At 37.9% G+C, this 24,541-nt stretch overlaps 2 protein-coding genes across 2 annotated transcripts; one reads left to right on the top strand and one right to left on the bottom strand.

Moving 5' to 3' along the window:
• Positions 1 to 203: 203 nt before the first annotated feature.
• On the bottom strand, positions 204 to 11,125 carry LOC111328364 (uncharacterized). Its single transcript, XM_022932773.2, has 7 exons — positions 9,264 to 11,125; positions 6,344 to 6,605; positions 5,793 to 6,079; positions 5,172 to 5,354; positions 4,844 to 5,013; positions 1,981 to 2,193; positions 204 to 1,449 (listed from the first exon to the last, which is right to left on the bottom strand). The coding sequence occupies exons 1-7, from the start codon at positions 9,585 to 9,587 to the stop codon at positions 1,200 to 1,202; spliced, it is 1,689 nt and encodes a 562-aa protein (XP_022788508.1). The 5' UTR covers positions 9,588 to 11,125; the 3' UTR covers positions 204 to 1,199.
• Positions 11,126 to 13,855: 2,730 nt separating this feature from the next.
• On the top strand, positions 13,856 to 24,309 carry LOC111328365 (HSPB1-associated protein 1). Its single transcript, XM_022932774.2, has 6 exons — positions 13,856 to 14,966; positions 18,103 to 18,463; positions 20,417 to 20,518; positions 21,196 to 21,243; positions 21,868 to 21,927; positions 23,451 to 24,309. The coding sequence occupies exons 1-6, from the start codon at positions 14,599 to 14,601 to the stop codon at positions 23,913 to 23,915; spliced, it is 1,404 nt and encodes a 467-aa protein (XP_022788509.1). The 5' UTR covers positions 13,856 to 14,598; the 3' UTR covers positions 23,916 to 24,309.
• The last annotated feature ends 232 nt before the right edge of the window (positions 24,310 to 24,541 follow it).

A 24,541-nucleotide genomic window follows, 5' to 3' on the forward strand; every position in this document is an offset into this window, starting at 1 on the left:
GATGATTAGAGTGAATTATCGTTATCATAATGTGTATCCTCTAGTTTTTCTTACATTTTTATTAGACATTTTAACACATTTTTTTTCGATTCTCAAGCATGTTATCATAATTTGTTATAATTTTTGTGATTATGGTGAATTATTATTATTATTATTACTACTATTATTATGAGTATTTACAATTCATAAACAAAACATTTCAATTCAACGTTGGCAATGTTCTTTAATCAAGCATTCTGCTCTGCTCATTTGGATGAGATTTGGCATTGAGTAGTATAAAACTACCACAATCTAAAGCTTCATGTCATATAGTAAATCAGATAATTTAACTAAATAGTATTCCTTTGGATAATAAATAACTCGTACGCTTTTTCAACATTATCATGACCGCTTGGTCGGCAAAAAAAATTATCTTTCTTTAGTATTTTTTTCTTGAAAACTGGATGGAAGTTCTCAACAAATTACGATAAGCTTAAATATCTATAATACAAGTCTTCCGAAAATATTAAATCCGTGTAAAAATATTTCGTACAAAATTAACGACACAAGTAGTATACAAAGCGTAACTTTGCGATAGAGTCTAGTGTAACTGAGCCATAAAGGGCCATCCATACTGGACAAGCAATTATGACTTTCCCCTCCCCCCTAGTTAATTTTGACGTCCTATAATACAACAGCGTAGTCGCAATATGGCTACTAAATGCTTTGCTTTCAAATATTTCTTTTCCTAGTTTTTTTTTCTTTCGAGGCTAACAATACTGTACAAAATAAGTTCGACTTGAAATAATAAATAATTCACTTATATCTAAACAGAAAAACCTTTATCATTCTTGGACCTAACTACAGATTTGATTATGAAACAGAAACAAAACGTTGTGAATTTAAGCAGAATTCTGGTCGAAGAATTTGACCAGTAGTAAGAACTCAAGTTAATCAAGGACTCTCGATTCCACGTACAAACATTGCAAGAACATGATTCGAATATGTATATATATATATATAGTTTTTTTTTTTTTTTTTCAAAGAAAGACTATCTAGGAACCGGATAATCGAGTCAAAAAATCAAACCGCGTTGAGCCAAAGGAAATAGCACAGCAGCATCTGAACACCACACAAAGGTCACCTTGAAATAAAGCGCGAAGAGGTTGTAGCTTACTGACTGTACACTAAATCAATGTAGTCAAGGAAACCTTCTCTACTTAATCTAAGGTGACTACTTCTATTCTCCGCCGACCGTATTCCGAGAACGGGTCCCTACCGAAAAAGTTCATCAGGTTTCTTTCTTCGTAGTCACTGACGTACACACAATCGTCCTTCATGACGTCTTGCTGAATCGAGTCTCGCAGCTGGCGAGATTTTCGCACAAGATTCTGTAGTTGAAGTGTAGCCATTTCGGACAATTTCATTCGGATTTTGTTGAAGTCTGAACGATAACCAGTCTCCAAAAACCTGAGAGAAGCAAACATATAAGCCATTAGAAGCAAGAACTAAAGCTGTAAAAAAAGCTACTGATAGTGCCAGGAGGAAAGGGAGCAAATGTCAACCTACCCCAGCGGTGTGGGTCGGCGGTCTGAGAAGGAAACCACAGGTTAAGTGGCGGTGCGAGGCAAAGGTCTACTGAGAATGTGCTGTAATACGCCCTAATACTTTGCATGGTTAGCGCTAATCAACGACTGTCAACCAGCTCAGGTGAACTAGTCACCAGAGTCGCAGATCATCCATTAATGCATTTGTAGTTTTGGTACTCGAGACCAATATCCCACGCATTCCGAATAATTTGTTAAAGAGCGAAAAAGCCTTGGTACAAATACCTAAAACGTCGTAAGTAACCAAAAGAATGTCCGCTTATTATCAGCGGAAGGTTGGGGTTATCGACCGCACTTTAAGCGTTTTCGTGCCATTCACTTCAAGATTCGCACGACCAAGGGTTCTAATCGATCTCCCATTCTACTAGTAAAGCAACTGTTAAGAATTTGTTACCTCTGAACCAGTCCAGACACGCAATCGGACGAGAAGTGTGAAGATGATAGGTCTGATGATAAACACGCAGGCCTCAGAGGTCTCATCACAAAATCTCCAAGAAGTGTGTGTAACCAGCTGTTCTCCTTAAACCACGCTACAACTATCTCTTTTCTTTCAAAATACATCTTGAGACGGTTGAAATCCTCCATATTTCCTTTCTCCAAAAATTCCCTTAGGGAAAAGAATAGAGGCGTGAACATTTTGTAAAAAAAGAACGAAATTGTTAAATGGAAATTATTAAGGCGGGGTTGAGAAGGTTTTAAATGAAAAAAAAGCAAGGCTGACAAGTACTGCGCCAAATTTACATGGGACTGTTTAAACTTCCCTTGCTCTCTAACAACAAACGAAGAAAAAAATAGCTTGGATTTTAATTGAGTTAAACAAGCGACACACTAGTCTGATTTCCTTTAATAATAAACGCAACAGGTCATTTTCATCCGCCACTAATATCGCTTATGACCGGCAAAGACGCTTCAACTAAAAGTTACACGTTTCAGTTCACAAAAATTTAAAACATGGTGTGTGCTAAGAGGACGTGATGAGGAAAACACTTCAAATGCTGCTCTTAGTAATATCGAACTATCTAGACAAGGACTTAATGCTGTTTTACCTTTTTGATATTAAAGAATCGGAATTGATAAAAGACGTTCTACTTGAATGCCAAAACTAAATACCGATTAAGCGGGTGAGCATATTTAATCTGCGGGGAATGCGGCGCTTGTTCACCACACCACTCAGGTCAATAAATCCTTTCATATTCACATTTGTAGCCGGGAGCGAATCTTGGGTATTAATTCTATAAAGTGAATGCAAGGTATGAAGGTCCGCTTGAGATATTGGTTTTGTGGCTGCTGTCATGCAGGTCTAATATCAGTAATCATCACTCGATTGTTGTCAGAAGTTGAAATATCAGGGATCATCAAAATACTCAAGTAATAGGCACTCGAGACGACGTTAGGCTGGGTTTGGTGATACTTGTTGTTTAGCACACGAATGAAAGCAAATACGTTCAAGTGACGAACTTCTGAACTGCTCGTGCAATATGTATGTTTGTTGAAACCAAAGAACTTCCGCAATGACCACCACTTACATATCGTAACGATACACTGTGAAAGGCGTCAGTAACAAAAAGCTAAAGTTAACATGGTTGCCTCTAAAATATGATTAAAAGCACTTCCGTAAAATTCTCATCAAGCTATACGACACTTCACTTGGTGAAGAGGTAAACAGCTGGGCTCTGTAGTCAACTCCTACCTAATAAACTTGCTGACCTACCGCCATAACACAAAGAGCAGCGCTATAAGCGAAAAGCTATTGAGATAAAGTACTTAGATGCCTTGTGAATAAACATAAAAGAACGCCTTCACTATATTTCAAGTGGCTCATTAATTAAAACAAAAACGACACAATCTCAATAGTCTCCTCATCAAAACTATTTTAGAAACACCAACAATGTTTGTAGTGTTAATTACAGATTGCGGTAAAAGCACCAAAGGCATGCAAGCCCACAGGAAGGACCTTTTTTGGCTGCCCTAAGGTTTTGCAATATAAGTGAACAACAGACGAACAATGCGAATGTATTCAGTGTCTGGATCAGAATTGTTCAATTTATAATCCATGAGGGATGTCGCTACTGGGCAGAATAAACCAACTAATCTCTTAACAACTCTCAAGATTGCTCACCAGCTGTACCAACAAATACCATCAAATTATTTTTGATAATGGCAAATAACTAATGATCACTTGGACTAAGCTGTGAGCACGGCATCCTTAAACGACCAATACTGCTCTTGGCCAAGGGCAATGTTTTGATGTATTTCACAAAACGAAAACAATGACACACAGAGACAGAAACTCAAAGAGGAAAATTCACTCGATAAAAACAAGTTCACTGTTGTCGTTTGAAATCTCCACAGTGATCTTACCCATCCATGTTGTTTTGACCATAAAGACTTCAAAAAAAGAGACTGCAATATTGGTATGAAACAGGCCACACAAATATTTTCAATTTGTAACCGCTGGGAGGTGTTTGGAATTGCAAAGATTATCATTGTTACTTATGAACATAATATCATTATTGATAAAGTTCACTCCAGGACCCAGAGCTGTTATCTGGATAACAAAAGGGAGGTTCTATAACTGTCTATCAGTGAAAGTGATGTCAATTGAAAGCCAGCTGTATCCATAAACTAGTGGTCAAATTTTAACAAAACATCAAATATGCTCCATAGTATTTGCTCGAAATCTCTAAAATGCCAAATGAGAGCAATTCACTTGTTTTTGTTAGTCCCTACTTTCTGTACCATTGTCCACAAAAGAAGTTCCAGAATTCCACAGAAAACCCAACGAATAAAAAAATTGCTACAAGAGAATTCTATTTTACAGAAGCACAGCAGCAGCAGAAATTGATCACAGTATGGCACAACTTCTCTCCACAAGTAGAGAAACGTTTAATGATATTCTCTTGATCTCTTCTGTCCAATGCAAATAAGTAAAAAATAATGGTGCCACTTATAACCTTGCAAGGAGAGGACTTGAAACTAGACTTCACTGTTTGTGCCACTTGACTTTGCTTTTGGTAAACAAAATATCCAAGAAAGCCACAGTGACTTAAATAAAGAAACTACGCTACTAAGAGTAATTCACTCCTGCCAACAGCTAACACTCTTCATTTACAATGGCCAATTTTCATTATCTACTTGGTTAATAAAACCAAATAATCTCATATTACCCCCCCCCCCCCCTCTGCAGCACTGCAGGTTTTTTAGAAACTGGCCCCTTTTACCACAAGTAATGTTTTGCATGATAGTTTGCACCTTACCTGTAACACTTGTGGCGCCTCACCACTGAGGAGGGTCTGTGTTCCTTCCTGTAACCCGTGTCATTCTGGTTTTGCCACATCCACACTTCATGAAGTCTCTCCACATATGGCTTGGCTTTACTCATAAAATCATTCACAGTCAACTCTATTTCCTCTGCATGTTTTGCAAGCTGTGAAATAAAGGTTAATTCAGAACACATCTTTAATGTGCACCAACTTTGTCAAAGCACATATGCATGCTATGCATAGATTGAAAAATGCACATTAAAAACTTGGAAGAAAAGGTCAAGTGACCACACAAGATCCCTACGCTCAACACATCAGTTACCTCACTGTTGACATACTCCAGACAAGCTCTGTAATCTTCAGCCACCAATTCCCCTTGGCGAGGCACACTTAGCTTGATGCTTTTGGTATCCAGCCAGTTCTTGAAGTAGCCACAGAATCCAGCATATGCCTCTACAGTCTGAAAACCACCTTTGAGGTGTCCATCTATGTACATTGCTGTGATCTGAAGTACACAAAAAAAGATAGATAAAGCATCAGCAATAAAAATGAATGGCACCATTTAAGGCACAAGAAACAATAACCAGATTTGCAGGGTAAGTAGACATACTTTCTGGGCAAGTGACTCTATTGCTCACTTGCCCTTTGGTATTGAGTTTGATTCTCCATTAATCAAATGCATGTAGAAATAATTAATAAAATGAAAGTAAATGTAACAAGTACAATTGCATTTTTGCTGTATTTAAAATAGTTGTTCAGGCTAAGTATAAATAAAAATCTAAGATTTGTCCACATCAAAAATTGAACAAATTGAAGATCATGATTCCCAAATGCAAATTAAATAAAAGAGAAGATTTCCAGCAATTGCTTCTGGATCAACTTTTCCATCAGCACTGATTTCTTTTGTATCACCCTCACTATTGGAAAGCAAGTGGCCCCATACCTGATGTAACATGTAGCTGTGAGTTACCCTTGGCATGTGCTCTGTTAAAGCTTTAAGTGCCTTTCGGTTTCCAGCATCTCTGTCCTCCAAAAATTGATACCATTTCTGTTGCCGCGAAGAGTGCAAAGAAAGTTGAAAGTGTTCCTCAAGGGCTTGCCGATTTCTCAGACAACGCTTGAGAACATAAGTCTGCATTTGTCTAATTCCACCATGTTTGCGAACAAAAAGTTTGTATAAGCTAGTCCATTCATAATAATTAGAAGGAAAATCTTCTTGCAATTCTCTTTCTGCAAAGGAAAAAAGAAAGAAACATACCAAAATTACAACATGAAAATGCTTACATCAGTGTGTTAAAACTATTACAGAGTAAAAATGGTCTCAAACCACTGATGACCAAAGAAACTAGGAACTTAAGACTTGTGGGGTTGTCTTCAAGTTCTGTATACCAGTCAATACATACTCAACATGCTAGGATGTTATTGAAGAGTCAGCTTTTTTTTCAACACCAAGCTTTACTTGAAGCAAAAGTCTAGGAGGTGAGCAAAATTTACCTCTGTCTGTGTCATGGTAATTTGATTCAAGTTCCTCATCTGTTAATCCCCATATTGACTTGGCCTGGCTTGCTGTTAAATGGCTTACACTTTGAGACGGAGGAACAGGATTCAACAGATACCAAACAATAACAGATGTTTTAAGTTGACTGACTGGTCTGAAAAAATTGTGATCATTTTTAAGTACTTCTGCTTTGTAAAACATTTCGTAGAGGTAAGTAAAAGTATACTCTGGCCATCTTGTTCTGAGACCAAAATCCACCTGAAAAAGACAATACCAATACGTGAATAACATGAAAGTTTGGGATAAAACAAATTCTAACTTGGTTCTTGTGACATGTTCATGTCTTACAAGTACTAAGAACAACCAAAGTATAAAGAATTCTTAGGTTTGATGTAAACCACTTTTTAATAGATGCAATTTACTTTAATAAAGATGCAAGAGTTACTTAAACTTTATCAAAAATAATTGGAATTAAGATGTACTGCCATGGTTTCCAAACAAAATCTGCCTTTAAAGAGTTGACCACATCCTCAAGGCACAATTAACAACTAATTGACAAAATTGCAATGAAGGGTTCTATCAATACGAGTTTTCTGCCACTGAAGTTAGAGCAAAATTGGTCCCTTTAATTTCAACAAGACTTTCCCACACATGAACTTCAACTGACTCGAAATTGTAAATTAAGGCAAACACATGTGCTTCAACTAGCATAAAATGAGAAAATTGTGAGGCTACCAATATACCATTTGAAGTCTATATAGCAACAGCAACAATTTGGATTGATCGAGACAATCTGTATCTATTGTGATAGACAGATTTTCACCCTTAAGCATGTGCAATACCACATCCAAGCTCAGTTTCTCAGTAATATCTTTCAAGGTTTACAAGCTTCACTATTCATAAATTTGATTCTCAACTGTTTGACTGACAGTGCAGGGAAAGTCTTGTTCTGGAGAAAAAAAATTTCAGTGGCTTATTTCAAGAAAGAAAGTGAAAAACCCAATACTATTTTTTAAAAAATCAGAGTAGTTGGACCTCAGATACAGATACTGTTGGTACGTTTTTTAAAGGTAGAACTACCTACCTCAGAAACTTAACAACTATTTTTTGAATTATAATGTAAATTCGACTTTTGATAAAATACTCCTTTCCATAAACATCAATGAAGAGTTCTTAACTTTCCACATTTATGTTTCCAACATCAATATGGGAGGATGAAACTTCTCAAAATTCAGCTGGTATTTTTGTGTGATGAGCAGAGAGGTAAAAATAATAGCGTTGTAGCTAAAATTTATTGTGCTATTCAGAACAAAGTTAACACTATTCTTCCAAAATTATTTTTACAAAAATTGGCAAGTTTCAACCTAAGTTTTATCATAGAAGTTCTTTGTATTTGCGATTTTTTAGTCAAACCTTTAAACCTAGCAATTCTCTACCCTGAAAAGCCGAGGAAATTTGGCGCAGAAAGCTTTCCGTGTGAAAGTAGACTTCGGGAAAACCCTAATGAGTAGAAAACGGTTGCACGAGGACCCTTTCTTTTCATTGCTCTTAAAAGACAGCTTATGAAGAGAGAGATTGCCTTTAAGATAAACATGAAAATTGCCTCCTTCCTTTTGAGGACAAAAAAATTATGTGTAATTAACAACAAGCAGGGAATTTGAAGAGAGAAAACATAGGTTCTATTTCGATGGATAAACACGGTGCAGCTGCCATGGACCTGGCCAAAGAAACACAAAACAATCGATTCCGGTCGCGATAATATCGCGAAAACTTCCTTTCAAAAAGCCTCAATTTATTTATTCATGTCTTCTGTTGAAAAAAAGCTGTGCATATTTCACCACTTCGACAAGCTCTTGTACCAAACTAAATCAACACCGTGTTTACGGAGGACGCTGAAAATCACCAAGCCCATGTCTCGGTCGCCAATGAAAGGGGAGATGGGGGCACATTGTCAAGTCTATGAAATATGCCAAACGCGCGATAAACTATCACAAGAACAAAACTCTTTTCTCGCAAAATTTAACACAAGTCGTCTATTGAACACCAACCACTTGTATTCACTGAAATCGATCTCTTCATTACCATTTCAATAACCCACCATCATTACACGAAACGAGGCACGCCGACGAATAGAAACGCGAAACACCCTCTTTCCTCCCAACCCGGATACGGCAGGCGGTCAATAGGCTCGGCTGTTTTAATCGTTCCATGAGCCTTCCTCGCGCCCTTAATCAACAGATTCAATCGTGCTGTCAACTCTTTGCCTTGTAAGAAAAATATCCAAAAGAAATAGAGCTCGAATTTCTTGGCAGCTTTTATATCTTGAATAATATATTAGATCTTGGTGAAAGCACTTGCCCTCTTCGTTACTCGAATGTTTATAACGCACGAATTCTAAAGAAATATCATCAACATAGCGACAGAATGACAAAAGCAGGATTATTCCGTATATACCAATAACTACGTTGATAAGCTTTGAACACTCTAAAGGAAGAAAGAACAAATTTCTGTCAGATATTCTGCCCGAACGGGTACAACTACCGCATGTTATATGGATCGGAAATGGAAATGTAAAACATTTCGCTGCCTCATTCGAGGCGGACAATACAAAGGAGTGTAGAGAAAGGCAACTCACTACCTTTATTTTATACTTTCCCGGTATATTTTACGCCGAAAATCTGTCCGAAAGCCCAAAAAATTTCGTCGCTAGTGAACATCATTGGTAAGATAACTGGGCGAAGAGCGCGACTCGTGGAACGAGAATTTCTAAAACCTCACGAGTTAGGGGTGGCGATCCAAAGGGTAAATAGAAATAAGCAGAACTCCAGAGAAAATCGTAACCAAACGATGAAAATATCAAAACAATGACTCACTTCTTCGATACTAACAAAGAAACTCAAAATACCACTAACTCACCCTACATCGATGACGCCATATGAGATCCGAAAGGCAGAGTCGATGAAAAAGTCGGCAAGTTTTGCCCAACATTACAAGACTCCTAAAGTCCAAATACTCCAAAATAAGCACAAGAACCTCCTCGCTTAAGTGAGTCAACAACGATGGCGGTAAAATAATCCTAGACTCCATCTCCTCGGGCTGAAAAATCCTTGTGTTGGTTGATAATCTATGTTGAGGCGGTACGCAGTATGTAAACCTCCCTGAGCTGGTGTTTCGGCAACTATGGGCGAATTTCTTCGCCTTTGGTGGACAAAGATTTGAGTCCAACATGCTTGATGGCATTCTATTCTCAACGGACCACACTTACGAAGGGACCCAAATGACTGCGGCCGACATAAAAGCTCTAGATAAATAGAAAAACATAAAGGATACCTCCCTGCTAATGACACAATATCTCTAAGACTAAGAAGGAAGCTTTGTTGTTTTTATATATTCTTTTGACACGTGCATTTCCCGTCGAATTACGCATGCTCACATCGGACAAGACATCTTCCGAGCCAATCAGCGTGGCCGGCGCGTGTTTAGAATTCTTGGTAGCTGGGCTGGTGTTCGTAATAGAACATAATTATCACAGCTATCTCCACGAAAGAGAAAATAGAACGCAAAAGCTAGCGGAACAACGGACTACAGCAAGCGGAACAGGGCACTACAGCGTGAAGAACCATTGACCTTTGAGGCGTGCTGATTCGCGTCACAATCTGCTTGTCGAATCGAGAAAGAACTCGACCTGAGAAGATTACTAGCCTGGACCACATATCTGTGACATTCGCCCCGAAACATAATCCCTTTATAATTTATTTAATTTCCCTCGTTTCGAAACAGTCAATCACTGGCAATAATTCGACGCGAGAATGGCTGCCAGAGTGAGAATATTTATTGTTTGCTTTTTTCTGTCGACTGAAACGGGTAGCTTTGATGCCTCGGTTACATCGGTGCAATGCTGTTACTGGTTGCGACGCAACCAAGTTCATACTCTGCGCCTCACTAACAAGTCATGTGCCTTATGGGCTAAATTTCCATTTATTTGGTTAGTTACTCGACTAGATGAAAAGCGAAGTTCACTCTTGCATTGCTTTTCTCTTTCCGATGTTTTGGCGACTACATGTCGAATAAATCGGAGGAGCAGAAAAGCGCAAAAACCATCGATGACGTCAAACTACATATATCCGACTCCACGCAAATCTTTATTATAGGAAACATCGCAAACTGGTAAGAGTGCGTCAGCCTACAAAAGAAGAGAACATCACTAAGAAAAGGAAAGCTTGAATATATATTGAGTCGACTGCAGAAAGCGAATGTAAATTACAATATCACCACCTTTCGCCTCAAGGCTATTTTGAATTGAAAAATTCTTTCCAATATTCTTGACAAAAGTTCTAACCGCACTTGAAATGTTGCTCATTCAGCCAAAAGCTTAACAATACGCGCGCGCTAAGGCAAGTCGACTCATGATCAGCGCAAACATTCAGTTTTAGCAAAGAAAAATTTTCTCAACAAACAGAAAATCGAATTCGTCTTTCATGATTCGCTCAAAAACACCTGAACCAATCAGACAGCTGACGGGCCTTCCATTGTGGTTTTAGTCTTTGTTCAGCTAATAAATGAAAAGTGAAATTTTAATTACTTCCCTCGACGTTGTCACTCGTTATATTGGAACAGTGTTCGTGGAAATTTGCCTCGAGTTAGCTGACCGGCCAATGACAGATTGCATCAATTAGCTAAACCGACTTGTTCGCCACCAAAACCGCCGAAATATACCACTGCCGAAGCACAGCCAATGAACCCCTCACGTGGTTTCACTTTCCACCACGGTAGCAGCTGCGCCTTCAGCCTTTCGCTTGAGCTTTTGTCACGAAAACGGGTACATAGCCGCAATTGAATAGAGAAACTCAAGGGAAATAATTTGCAAAACTAAATATGGTATTCTGTCGTGGGCTTGGCAGGGAACAAAGGCTTGATTATCATTGAAATGGGAGGCTTGGACCTTCAAACACAAACCCTCTTTCAGGGTGGCTAGGCCAAATATGTCGCACCACTGATAAACGAAACTATAGAAATTGCTTACAACAAATACCCGGCTCCTGCTCAAAATAACACTAAGTAATGTGCAATTTTAGCAGATAAAGTGGCCAAGAATTTGCATCTCCAAAGGTCGTTAGTATTGTAAACACGGCTGTAATTGTGTTATACATCACTCAGCCCGGTAAGAGAAGTACAAGCGCAAACGCGGCACGTTCTATTAATATTTAACGCATTCGCATGACGTCATGCCATTTGATAAATGCGTAATGATGGCAGCTATTGAGATGACTAATGGCCGACCTCAGGGAGTCGACATTAGCAATACGAGCACCAACTAATATTGGTGTGCGCAGCTGCCAAATGGCTTCGCTCACAGCCTGCCATGCCTGCCGCCGTATCGGCTGTCAAGCATGAAATTTCAAGGATGTTGTTTGGAGCTTGCTTCCCACTGAAGAAGGAAACCAGAATTCTAAGGTTCAAAGTGGATTGTGTACCACCAAAAAGGAAACAGAAAAATTCAAATGGATGTTACCAATTTTAAAACTGAAAAGGATAATAAGCTTAAGAAGGCATATTCGTAAAGTTTCACGGCCTCGTTTTCAATATGAATAGTTCTATTTTATCAACAAAAAGAGAGCATTGCAAAGAAAACTTTTGCTCCCATCAAACGCTCAAAGCCTCAAAAAGCCTCAGCGAAAAGAAAAAGTCTTTTGTACATCATTCACGAACTGTAAAACCAGCAGCAGTTATGAAAATTAATGAAACTCAATTACCCTTTTCTAGCTTGGTCGACATTTCATTTTTCGTCAGGTGAAAAATGAAACAAAAATATGAAATAGAGTTTCTCTGAAGAATCAGAAGCACTGGACCAGTACCATGGAAACCTCAATTACCTGAGAAAGAACGACAAAAATGAAGGTGCTTGCGGGGATTGTACAACCTTTCCCAACAAAATATCCATCATTTGTTATAAGTTGACACAAATATATTCATTTAAAAACGCACTTCTTTACAGCTTAAACTCAGTCAACAATTATCGTAGCGTCGGCTTCAGGACACGGCTGGCCCGGTCGCGCACGACTTCCGTTGATGGGTAAGGATTTAGGGGAAAGGTTAATCTCAAGAGAGTACCGCTAAAACGGAAACCTTTTAACCACACCCCAATACAACAATTTCCTTGCCATCGTCCTTTCTAAATGAAACGGAAAATTTGCGCAAATGTACTCAGTTGATGCTTTTTGATTCTTTGGAAACGGATATTGAAAGTCATGACAACAACTGACGAAAGTTGTACTTATTCCTCCGAGTTTGACCAACGAACGTGATCAAACTAGATCTGTGCTTAAGGAAATGCTTCGCAATGACAATATTGAGATCATATCCGATGTCATTTAACATATGCCTTGAAGGTGATTGTCTTTTGAATCAAAATAAAATCATGTGCACCAGTCGCTGGTCTTTAAAAGATAACCAGGTGTTCGACAGGCATTTTGACAACCACAAACTGTTCGAAAGCGCGATTCACTTTCCCGTTCTCGGTGTAGCAAATTCAATGACCCACTTCGATGTCGATTGACAAAAGCAGAATAACACAGACGCTCTCGTTTTTTACAATCCAGCTTTCTCTGTAAATTCTTTCATCTATGACAAATCAACTATAGTTTAGCTTCTTGCTCCCAAACAGACTAAAACGGAAAAATACTAACTTTTCTCTTCTCTTCCAGGTCTACCGTCAGTTTGGAAGGAGAAACAATCAAAAAACTCAAAATGTTTATGTTTTTTTTCTTTTTTCAATGCAAAACCTTACGATACTAACAAAGCGGACTTTTTCACCAAGTTGAACAGCCGTTTTATCAAGGTAATAACGCATCATTACATCACGATTCCTAGTAAACCATGACTAAGTAAATTTGTATCGAGTCTATGACATAGACTTGCCCTCGCTTTAAAATCACGGTGAAACTGTACCATTGGAAAGAGAAAAAAACGATTTTTGCTTTCTTTGTTTTTTTTTTTAGGATGATCTCTCTTCTCTATCTTGCGCCAATTTTCCTTATTAGCAACAGCTTACGTCGTGTAAGACCTAGAAAAGGAAAAACGTGTGCCACAAAGAACATGAACTTTATTTGGGTATATGGCCAACTGCGCCTTATGACAACTGAGATGGGGTCGAGCTTTTTATCCGGATGTGAGAGCTAAATCTTATCATCGATACCGAAAGACGCATTACTCGTACAGGCGAGAAAATATCTTGATATCACAATTCTTTTTCTCGCCCACCTGTTCTAAACAGGACGCTGCCTCGTGAAATTTTATTGCCACCGAAATGTGGGAGTTTTTCGGTCGACGGCGAACAAGTTCAGTAACATGGCACAAGTAAAGGATCATCATTGTACGGCCGAAGAAGACTAAAACCTAAGAATTTTTTCACCCCACGATTTTAAGCGGATTGATATGATCAAGAGTCCTATACTGAGCTCTTGATCCCTTCACCTTTCCGCACCAAAACGGAAAACTACGTAAGTACACTCATGACACTGGTGTGGATAGAAAAGAACTGACAAGTGCTAAAAACAGAACTGACAGACGAGTTTGAAAGCTGATACAGTATTCTACTAATCCTTGTGAACTTTGCTATGGTGTTTCGAAACAACAGAATGATCAAATTTGTAATATTTATCTATTTATATTTAGGCATAACATATTAGATCTCTGCCGTGAGCAGCGTGTTTCTCATTCTTTTGGTTTTGATACCATGTCGCACCATTGATTAGCTGGGTGTAACATCACCGTTTGGTAGAATTGTTGACATTTTACGGCCAATACATGGAGAGTGGGAACTGATATTTTCGTCCATGATACCATGCTTGTATTTAAAGTCTTTATTCTTGAGCGCATAACGCAAACATAACTGCACGTAGCTTAGTTGTAAATTCCATATCACAATATGATCACATGCCGGGAATCTTATTAAAAGAAAACAAACACCACGGAAAGATGATAAACCAAAACCCATCAGAGAAACAATACATAAGGAATCTTGGAGAGGAAAATGTCGACGAATTTCGCGTTTCTGACGGCATAAAACAACTTCTTTGATCGTGACATGTAGTTCAAGGATGGTTTCTTCTTTGGAACTGTACGTGCGTGACGCTATGTAACTACGCCCCCGATATGCCCCCGCATATCGCGTCATATCAACTTCCGGTATTCTTATCACCTTTTGGTTATTATTGTACAGCGGAATAACCATGCTGTGACGTCATTCAACATGGCGGACGAGAGCGGTTTGAAAATAAACAAAACTCACTACAGAGAAGTGCAAAGCTTATCGCTCAGTTCCTGTCCTGAAAAACTTCGAATCCATCTACTAGAACGTAAAGATCCGGCAGTTTTTGATGGCGCAGCAAAGCAGTGGGCATGTTCTGACTGGACACCTGAATTTCTGGCTCAGGAACTTGGCGATCTTCGAACAAATTTCCGAGTTTGTGCGAGACAGAACCTGTCTGTTAATGGAGGTTCGTGCGAGAAAACCATTATGGAAACAGACTGCGTATTTGAGAAAGCAAGCTTTGAAGAATTTAATCAATGGTTGAATGGTTGCACAGAAAGATCGGGATGTTTGTCTCGTTTCCAAAGGTAATAAAGACCAGTTATAATAGATAATAACTCGTATCCTACTGCAAATAAGATAAAATAACGGGTGTGTCGCGCCATATTGTACACAGGTCTAATTTCAATCGCGGCTGGCCATGGTCTTGACCTTACCAATACAAACGTAAACAAACAACTTAGCTCTCAGGAGAACAATAAACGTGCAACCAAAATACGGCTTTGGGTTCATGTATTGACTCTTCTCTTGTTAATTATTTTAATGATCGGTGAAATATTGGCCAAGTGGGAAAGATCAACAATACCGCCAGTGGAAAGGAAATGGCTTTCAACCGCAGATGCAAATTAGCAACAAGAACTAGAGATATTGGACGACAAGACGCCATGAAAGGGTCAAGTAAAAGTGCGTTTTGACCATATGTCCCAATTCTATTGTTCAGTTTACGTGAATCAAAGCCGGCAAGGATTAATTCTGCCCTGAACGTGACTGGTTTGGTTGTTATTTATATTTAACTCAGGAACTGATAAACTTCAAGCTTATAAGGCTTAAGACAGTGGCCTGATTTCATTGTTTAGTATTTTGCCTTAAATTTGTTGGAAATTCTTTTCTTATTTCCACTGTACTGTTGGTTTAAGCTTGAAGGTTAAAGATAGGGTATGACATTAAGTTCACATTATGCAAACAGAATAGAAAAAAAAAACAACTGGAAAAACGTCAACCAAGATACTTTCATTTTAAAATTCTTTATCGAGGGATGTTACATACATACATACATACATACATACTTACATACATACATACATACATCCTTTATTTGGTAAAGCAGGTTGAGGAAATGGCAGCTAATGCTGATGTGAACCTACTATCTACTAATAAACAGCTAAAAATATATACGTCTCCTAGTATGAATAATCATACGTATCAATAATACATTATATATACGGGTTACCCCTGTGTGGTTTTTCTCAAAGTGTTCTCAAATTGCCATAATTGTATTTTTGAAAATATGTTGACATTTTTTTCTTACAGCCTATGATTGAACAACAAATTAAAATCACCATGGGCCACCCCTTGTTTTAAATCTCCGTTTTGGTGTCTTCTGACTGGCTCAAATATTTGCATTAAAAAAAAAAATGTCGTGAGGAGGATACTGACTCAGTCAGACATTCTTTTTACCTTTTACCAGAAATCAAGTGTTATTTTTGTAAATAAAAATCAAATTTGTTAAGTAAATAGCATGTCTTATCTATGAAATCTGAATAGATGTCTATCTCAACTTAATCCTAAGGAGCTTAGTAACATAACTTATTCCAGGGTTTGGTCATGATTGCATCACAACAGGGGAGTTCTTTCATGGGAGCATTTGCTAACACCACCAGGAATACATCTAGTTTATTATGGTGGCTGTCTTGTTCTCATCTTTTGAGGAATATTTGATTAACTTTGACTCATGTGTATGATTAAGATGTTCTACTCAAGGCGCTAAATCTCATTAAAAAAGTCTTAAGACACTTGCTCTCTATGTTTAGCTTCAAAAACAATGTGGCTTGAAGTTTTGGTATTGGTGGAAATTCATTCATGGTACTTCCTTTTTTAAACCAAGTTTTCAGTTATCATTTAACCACTGGGAGGATCTCTTTATCCTTGACTTTGCCTTTTGGGTTGTCATACTTGAAAGATAGATAAGCTCTACTTACCTGTTTGAAAGTATGTTTCACTCTCAGTCAAGTGGCATACTTTGTATTGGAACCAAGTGTGAGTTCATACTTTTTATGTTTAAAGTGATTTTTAATATCCATATTTGTTAACCTGTTTTGTAGCAAAAGCAAGCTGTTCGCCCATCCAACTGTAGCTTATCATGGTTTATATACCATAAAGCAACTTAGACTATTGCTATTCTCTGCATGGGATGCAGTCTATTGTAGGCTACCTCCCAAAATTTCATCAGGTTTCCCTGTCAGTTTTCTGGTAAACATTTTAAATCCTGGGTTTAGAGAGGCACTCTGGGGGTAAAGTGTCTTGTCCAAGAGTGCCACACAGTGACCTGGCCAGCTTTTGAACCCAGAGTCCTGAGTGAGTGCATTAATTAGGCCACCTTGTCTCTCTTCATAAACTACTGAGTAGCTCCTCTTTATTTAGCACAACAAGGCAGATAAATTAAGAGAATATTTTTTTCCTTGACATTCCAGTGCTTTCAAGAACAGAAAAACTCCAAATTAGTTCCTAGGGGAAATTATCTTTTTTGTCACAAAAATTTCATCCCACTTAAAATTGAAAAGAGGCACACTTCACCCAAATATATTATTTTAAAATCAAGGATCAACCTTAATCAGAAAAAAAATTTAAGTCACTGTAGTGTGAAGTAGATATGTGTTATTAACCAAATGTGAGGTCAAAATGGCTGGATATTGGCCAAGTTCCTTTTTCACATTTTTGATGGACTGAGTACAAAATCAAGGTCCATAAAAACAAAGGAAAAAGAACCAAGCTAAAAATATCCCGCCATCTTGACAGAACAAGTTTGGTCAATAAAGGATTTATTAAAGAAACAGATTGCACTTAAATAAGAATCAAGAACGACTTTTTTATTTTCAAGTGCTGGGAAAGAAAGCCAACTGTTATTGAGCATGCTTGTTTTACATTTGACAAATTAAAAAAAAAAAAAAGCAATTTGATAAGTTTTCTTTGTTTTTAAAAATTTCATCAAAAGAAAAGCCATTTCAGTCAGTTCTTGCTCTGGAATGACAGAAGTTCTCTTGTCTCACTTTCTGTATGACAATAATGCTTAATCAATGCTTTTGTATCACCTTGTCTTTTAGTTTTTATATTTTCCTGTTTTTGTAGCACCATAAGTTTACAAAAATCTTGAATGTGTTATTGTTTTGTCTTCTACCACTTTTGCAACTCCATTGCCAAAATTGTCCAAAAAATTATGAACTTTGTAAATCCAATCCAAGCCTTTTATTTCTTGAGCAGAGTCAAAGCAGGCAATTCCAAGCCCATCTTGCCAGCTCAGGTAGCCAATTAGAACACAGGATATACTTCATATTGCCCATGGATGCTGCTAGCAGTATAATAAAATGGGATATTAGATATGATGAGCTCTAACAATATAAAAGAATCTCATGAAAGAGGATTAAAGTTGTTTTGTTTACTTTTTAGAGAAAACTATTGGTGCTATGCAGATTACAAATATATGGCTCAACTGTTCAAAGATTTTCCTCATTTACGTAAGTCTGTTGACTGGAACTGCTTTGGTTTTCCTGAGAGAAGTGGTGATGAATCAACAATATGGATTGGAAGTGCTGAAGCTTCAACTCCTTGCCATGTTGATACATATGGCTGTAATTTAGTTGCACAGATTTATGGCTCAAAGAAGTGGATCCTCTTTCCACCGAGTGAAACCTCCAACTTGTATCCAACCAGAATTCCATATGAAGAATCCAGTGTGTTTAGCCAAGTTAACATCACCAATCCAGATTTAACAAGGTTTCCGGCCTTTGAAAATGCTCTTGGATATGAGGTATTTTTCTGGTTACAATGAATCCTTGAAAAGCCCCCTCTCTAACAAGTCCCTTGCTCATCTATTATAGTTTTCTTACAAGCCCACTCTCCTTCAAAAGAAGAACTCTAATCTATTTTAATATATTGTCATTAATTTGTTAATCTGTGTGACAATTCAGGAGAAAAAAAAATGAAATACACATTCACCCTAAGTCAGTATAATTGGAAAAATCTCCTCCAGAGGTTATATTAGCAGTTGATCAAAAACCGAATTCTCTGAACTAACATAATGTGAATTGAATGGAAGACAGTAAGGAGAATTGCTGATGAGTGATAGTGGTTAATTAGGTGACTTTTAATGTAGAGTAACTAAAAGTACCATTAAGTAACTTTCCCTCAAGAGTAAGAGGCAAGAGAAATATGTGACGGAGTCATTTACAAACTGAGAAATGATATCTAGCAAAGCAAATTTGAGGGGCTGGTAATTCTGCCAGTGTCTTCAAATACTTACATTCTATTTGGATAAGATGTTAGTCAAATTCAGATTCAGTCTACAACAATTCATGGATACCCATTTAGACTCCTAGTGTAGAAAACATTGAAGGATATGATATTATGCCCATGAACACAACCTCCCAGAGATTGGTCCCAGTCTTGATGAGTCAGGCACATCAACTACTGAACCCTCTCAAATCTCCCATTTAGATTTATAACATAACCAAAGCAAAGCGCATGCTCTGATTGGTCAATTCAGCATCCACCATTTGCCCATGGGTGTACACTACTGACACGAGCAAATGCAAAGACTAGTTTTCCGCGCACTTGTTTTTTATGGTCACGTTCAATTTGTTAAATAAAAGAAAACTCTTTTGCTACAATGTATCAATGTTATGTTATAAAACAAATGGTGTACACTATTGAATTATGGATGCACTTGAGAGGTTTGCTAAACACTCAAAAAGCTAGAATCATTCTCGGCTATCACCTCACGTGATTCTTATGCTTCTTTCATGCAACCTCCTGCGTGCATCCATAACTCAATAGTGTACATTGTGGTGTTAACCATTCATTTTGTTATCTGGTTTGGTTTAATGTACATTCATTGACACTATATTGTTGTGAGTGGAGAAAAATGCCATGGCTTGCAATAAGGAGAGGGAGTGACAACTCACAGAGCTTAGAGATGGCAGAGTTTGTATTTAGGAAGTCACACATAGTTAGCTTCTTTATAAGATACCATATATTCTTTGTTATATAAGGTGCACTCAGTTATAAGACTTATTATAAGACGATTCTCAAACTTAGCAACTTAGTCAAGCCAAGTTCCCAAACTGAAAATTACGTGAAAATACGCGGTTATAAGATGCACCAAAAGGTTTAGAGTTAACAAAAGTTGTGATGGATCTGAGAAAGTTTCACGGTTGCTCTGGCAGTGAAAGCAAATGACATAAAACTCCCACCAAGTCATATTCAAAGGCATTCGACAGCTGAAACTCAACACACTGCCGAGGATGAAAGGCTTGATGGAAGAAGAAGGCAGGTTTTATATCCACATCATTTATTCAGAAAAGGAACTTTTCAAACGGGTGACACAAGCACGATTCTAGGAATTTGAAATGAGGTTTTTTCTCATGGATATCGTGTTACCAAGCATGTGGTGTTAAGAACATATGCAAATTTCCGTTTGTTTGCTTTTCTGTTTTTCTCTTTTTAACGGTAAGTTCTGCTAAAACTGTGATCTTAAGATTTAGTTGTGCAAAAATACTTGGCTATAAGATGCATCCCAAATTCAGCACTAACTTTCCACCCAAAGACAGAATTTTCTTAAAAAAACCATGTGCCTTATAACCGAGAAAATGCGGTATATAATCCTTTTCTAGTTCCATGTCTGTACAATATAAAGTGCAGAGGAAAAATAGAGTCTGTGGTTGGCAGAGTTAATAATAAAGTAACTTATTCTACATGATTGTAGGTCATTCTTAAACCAGGAGATGTTCTGTTTGTGCCTAAGAAGTGGTGGCATTATGTGGAATCATTAGAAACATCAATAAGCATGAACACATGGATTGAACTGGTGTGTATGAACAAGGCAGGATATTTTAGTCTACTTGCCATTCATTCATGCACATTTTACCACTCCCTGGTCTCTTTATTTAATGCAATCATGACAGTGATGGTTCGTGAGTAGAAAATGTTGTACTCTTTGGACTTTTCTCAAACTTCCTAATATTGGTGAGGTTGTATTAGCCTTCAGCTGGGTCATTTGTTTTGAGTGTGTTATTTTAGACGTGATTGACTTTCAACATATTTGATATTTGAATGGCGTTTTCATATGTTATTTGAAGTTAATGGTTTTTTCCATGTAGTGCTTTACCTAATAAATCTAGTCTTACATTTTTAAAGTTTGAATAAATTCCACAAAGCTGTCATCACCTTGTAACTTAAATAAAAGTATAACTATCAAATTAATTTTAAGGTAATTCTATGAGATATAGTGAGGGTTTACCAGTGGTTTACTGCCACTTTTAAGGCCTGTACGTTTATGAGCTTTGTAGGCTGGGCCTTCACCTTACTGGAGCCTTCCACTTCACTACTGGTAGACAGTTATGAAAATGTTTATGAAACCCCTGCCTATGGCATCATGGACATGTTTCCTTGTTTACCAAATTTAAGATATGTGATCACAAAGTTATTATTAATAACAACATTTTTAATCACCTCAGTCTGTTTCAATGTTTTTCCTTTAATAAGGATTGTGATCATTTGGAAAGAGTCAAGGAGGCACTCATAAGAACACTGGTGAGTGGAGAATTGTTTGTTTAGATGTACTCTGCTATAAAGAATGTCCAGAGGTTAGAATGTCTCTTCATCTAGACTCGTTTTGTTGTGCTTTAGGTATTGTTTCCAGGAGTTTCATGTTCACTGATAATGGTAACACCTTGTAACTAACCAAAGAGAGGGACTTACCATATTTAGTTTTCTCAAATTGTGGCCAGGTGCTTCCTTGAGGGGAGGGGCTATTTCAAGGGTTTACAGTGTAAGGATACTGAAACAAATCTGAAAAGGTTTGAGTTTTGTCCTGATTCTTTCCTTTTGTATTACTAAATTGCCAACTGCATGAAAGTGATAGCTCCCTTATCAAATGTAGTCGCAGAGTGAATTCAGTGGAGAAAGAGAAAATAATAGACTCCTCACAGTTTTATTTTGTTTATTTTTTTTTTTTAAGAAACTGCCTATTGATTTACTTGAAACCCTTGATTTGTTTAACAATATTATCATGGTGATCACTTCTGATGATATGTTGAATGGCATTTTGTGAAATGACCGATAAAAAGAATTCTTGTTGAACAGGGTTGTGTTTAATAATCCAGGACTAAAATGCTTTTTAAAATGAAAAAAGCCTATTTTCTTTCTTGTTTCAAGGTGTCTGCCCTAAAGAAGGAGGAGGGAGCAGCTGAAGAAACATGGCTGAACCCATCAGAGGTCACTATGACTTCAGTGTTTTTGCTAACTTCAAGTAACTTCTATGCATGTATCTTGATGTCTCTTTGGGAATTGTGTACAACATGTTATCAAACTGTGTGAACTCAGCATAAACAATCAATGTATGGTTTTGTGTGAGCAGTGATTGTAATCAGCACAAGCACTAGTCGGTAGTTACGAAAACGAAGACCCCGAAAACGAAGACCAAAGACCCCCTACGAAAACGAAGACCCATTACGAAAACGAAGACCCCCAACGAAAACAAAGACGCATTACGAAAACAATAAAAACAATAAAGCAATACAGAAACAAGACACCTGAATTCTTTGCCGGCCAAAACCACAGGGAGTAATGGTGTGAAAACGCATAGTTACGAAAACCAAGACCCCGAAAACGAAGACCTAAGACCCCCTACGAAAACGAAGACCCATTACGAAAACGAAGACCCCCAACGAAAACAAAGACCCATTACGAAAACAATAAAAACAATAAAGCAATACAGAAACAAGACACCTGAATTCTTTGCCGGCCAAAACCACAGGGAGTAATGGTGTGGAAACGCATAGTTACGAAAACCAAGACCCCGAAAACGAAGACCTAAGACCCCCTACGAAAACGAAGACCCATTACAAAAACGAAGACCCCCCTACGAAAACAAAGACCCATTACGAAAACAATAAAGCAATAGAGAAACAAGACACCTGAATTCTTTGCCGGCCAAAACCACAGGGAGTAATGGTGTGGAAACGCATAGTTACGAAAACCAAGACCCCGAAAACGAAGACCTAAGACCCCCTACGAAAACGAAGACCCATTACGAAAACGAAGACCCCCTACGATAACGAAGACCCATCACGAAAACGAAGACCCCCTACGAAAAGGAAGACCCATTATGAAAACGAAGACCCCCTATGAAAACGAAGACCCATTACGAAAACGAAGACCCCCCTACGAAAACGAAGACCCATCACGAACACGAAGACACATTACTAAAACACCATTATTCCCTGTGGTTTTCGCCGGCAAAGAATTCAGGTGTCTTGTTTCTGCATTGCTTTATTGTTTTTATTGTTTTTATTTTTTCCGTAATGGGTCTTCGTTTTCGTAATGGGTCTTCGTTTTCGTAATAGGTCTTCGTTTTCGTAATGGGTCTTCGTTTTCGTAATGGGTCTTCGTTTTCGTAATGGGTCTTCGTTTTCGTAGGGGGTCTTCGTTTTCGTAATGGGTCTTCGTTTTCGTAATGGGTCTTCGTTTTCGTAGGGGGTCTTCGTTTTCGTAGTGGGTCTTCGTTTTCGTAGAGGGTCTTAGGTCTTCGTGTTCGGGGTCTTCGTTTTCGTAGCTACCAGCACTAGTGGCCATTTGATTAGACTCAAACTTTGTGTTGCCAAATAAATTCACTCACCACAACCACACAGAAAACATACTCATGAATTTAAAAAAATGAAAATCAGAACTTTCCATAGCAGTATGTATTTGTCTAGAAGCCAAATTTGCATTCATGTGTTGAGTTATTTGCTTTCCAGGAAATTGGAACACATGCACAGAACATGAGTTACTTGAATCGAGCACTTTGTGCAGTGAAACAAGGGACTAGCTGTGATGTTGATACACCTAACTTGGATGGAACACTACACAGACATATGGATCGCAATCAAACTACGATTTCTACAGATGACCTTATAAACTCCATAACATCTCCTGAGGTTATCAATGCAATAATGTCCAAAGCTCTAGACAAATTTGGAATTTTCCAAACAATTAACTTGTCCTTGGAGTCTCCAGGTGTAGTAGACCAAAAATTGGAGCCCAAACAGACAGTCAAAAATGGAAGAAACATGAACTGTAATTCTAGTTCTGGCAGTTATGAACTGGATGAATCAGTGAGATCTGAGCCTTTTGGTTCAGGGTTTTTTGAGTCATCCACCGAACAGGAAATTTCAGAGTGTCCCCCACTGAAAAGAGTGTGTACTGATGAGGAAAGAAATTAGAAACTTCTTTTTATTGGAAGTACTTAATGTGACACAAAGGATGAAAACCAGTGCAGTGTGAACACTGTCAACATTCCCTAAATAGGAATAAAAGTATTGTCATTAAGAGGAAGTGCCTCCATCCACGGAGTGGATTCATAAAAAGTTAACCGGTGTTTAAAAGTGGTACCACGCAAGGTAGAATTTAATCCAGGCCAACAACCAACTTCTGTTTACAGTCAAATTGACTGATAAATTCATTCTGTCCTTGAACTTCTCTGCACAAAACACATCAGTTACTACCTTCACAACCGAGAGTTTAATGTTTGCGTTAGTACTCAGACTCTCATTAATCAATAGGTGTTTAGATAACAGTAGGTAAACATGGTATTAAATACTTCCTCTTTTTGAGAAACGTTTTCCATATAAAGCAGTAAGAAATTTCGAGGTTTAAAGAACCTCAAAGTGGTGGGGGAATTCTTGAAACTTATACAAATCCTCATGGATGGAAGCACTGGTTTACGGTCTTGAATGTCACCTTCATATTTGTATTATGTTTTCCCTATCTCCTTTGTTTTTAGACGTAACCTTGTGAGGGCTTGAATTCGAGTGTTGTGCGCAATAACCATAACATTTTTAAAAAGAAA

This window comes from Stylophora pistillata, chromosome 12 (genome assembly GCF_964205215.1).
Source record: "Stylophora pistillata chromosome 12, jaStyPist1.2, whole genome shotgun sequence".
Taxonomy (NCBI): domain Eukaryota; kingdom Metazoa; phylum Cnidaria; class Anthozoa; order Scleractinia; family Pocilloporidae; genus Stylophora; species Stylophora pistillata.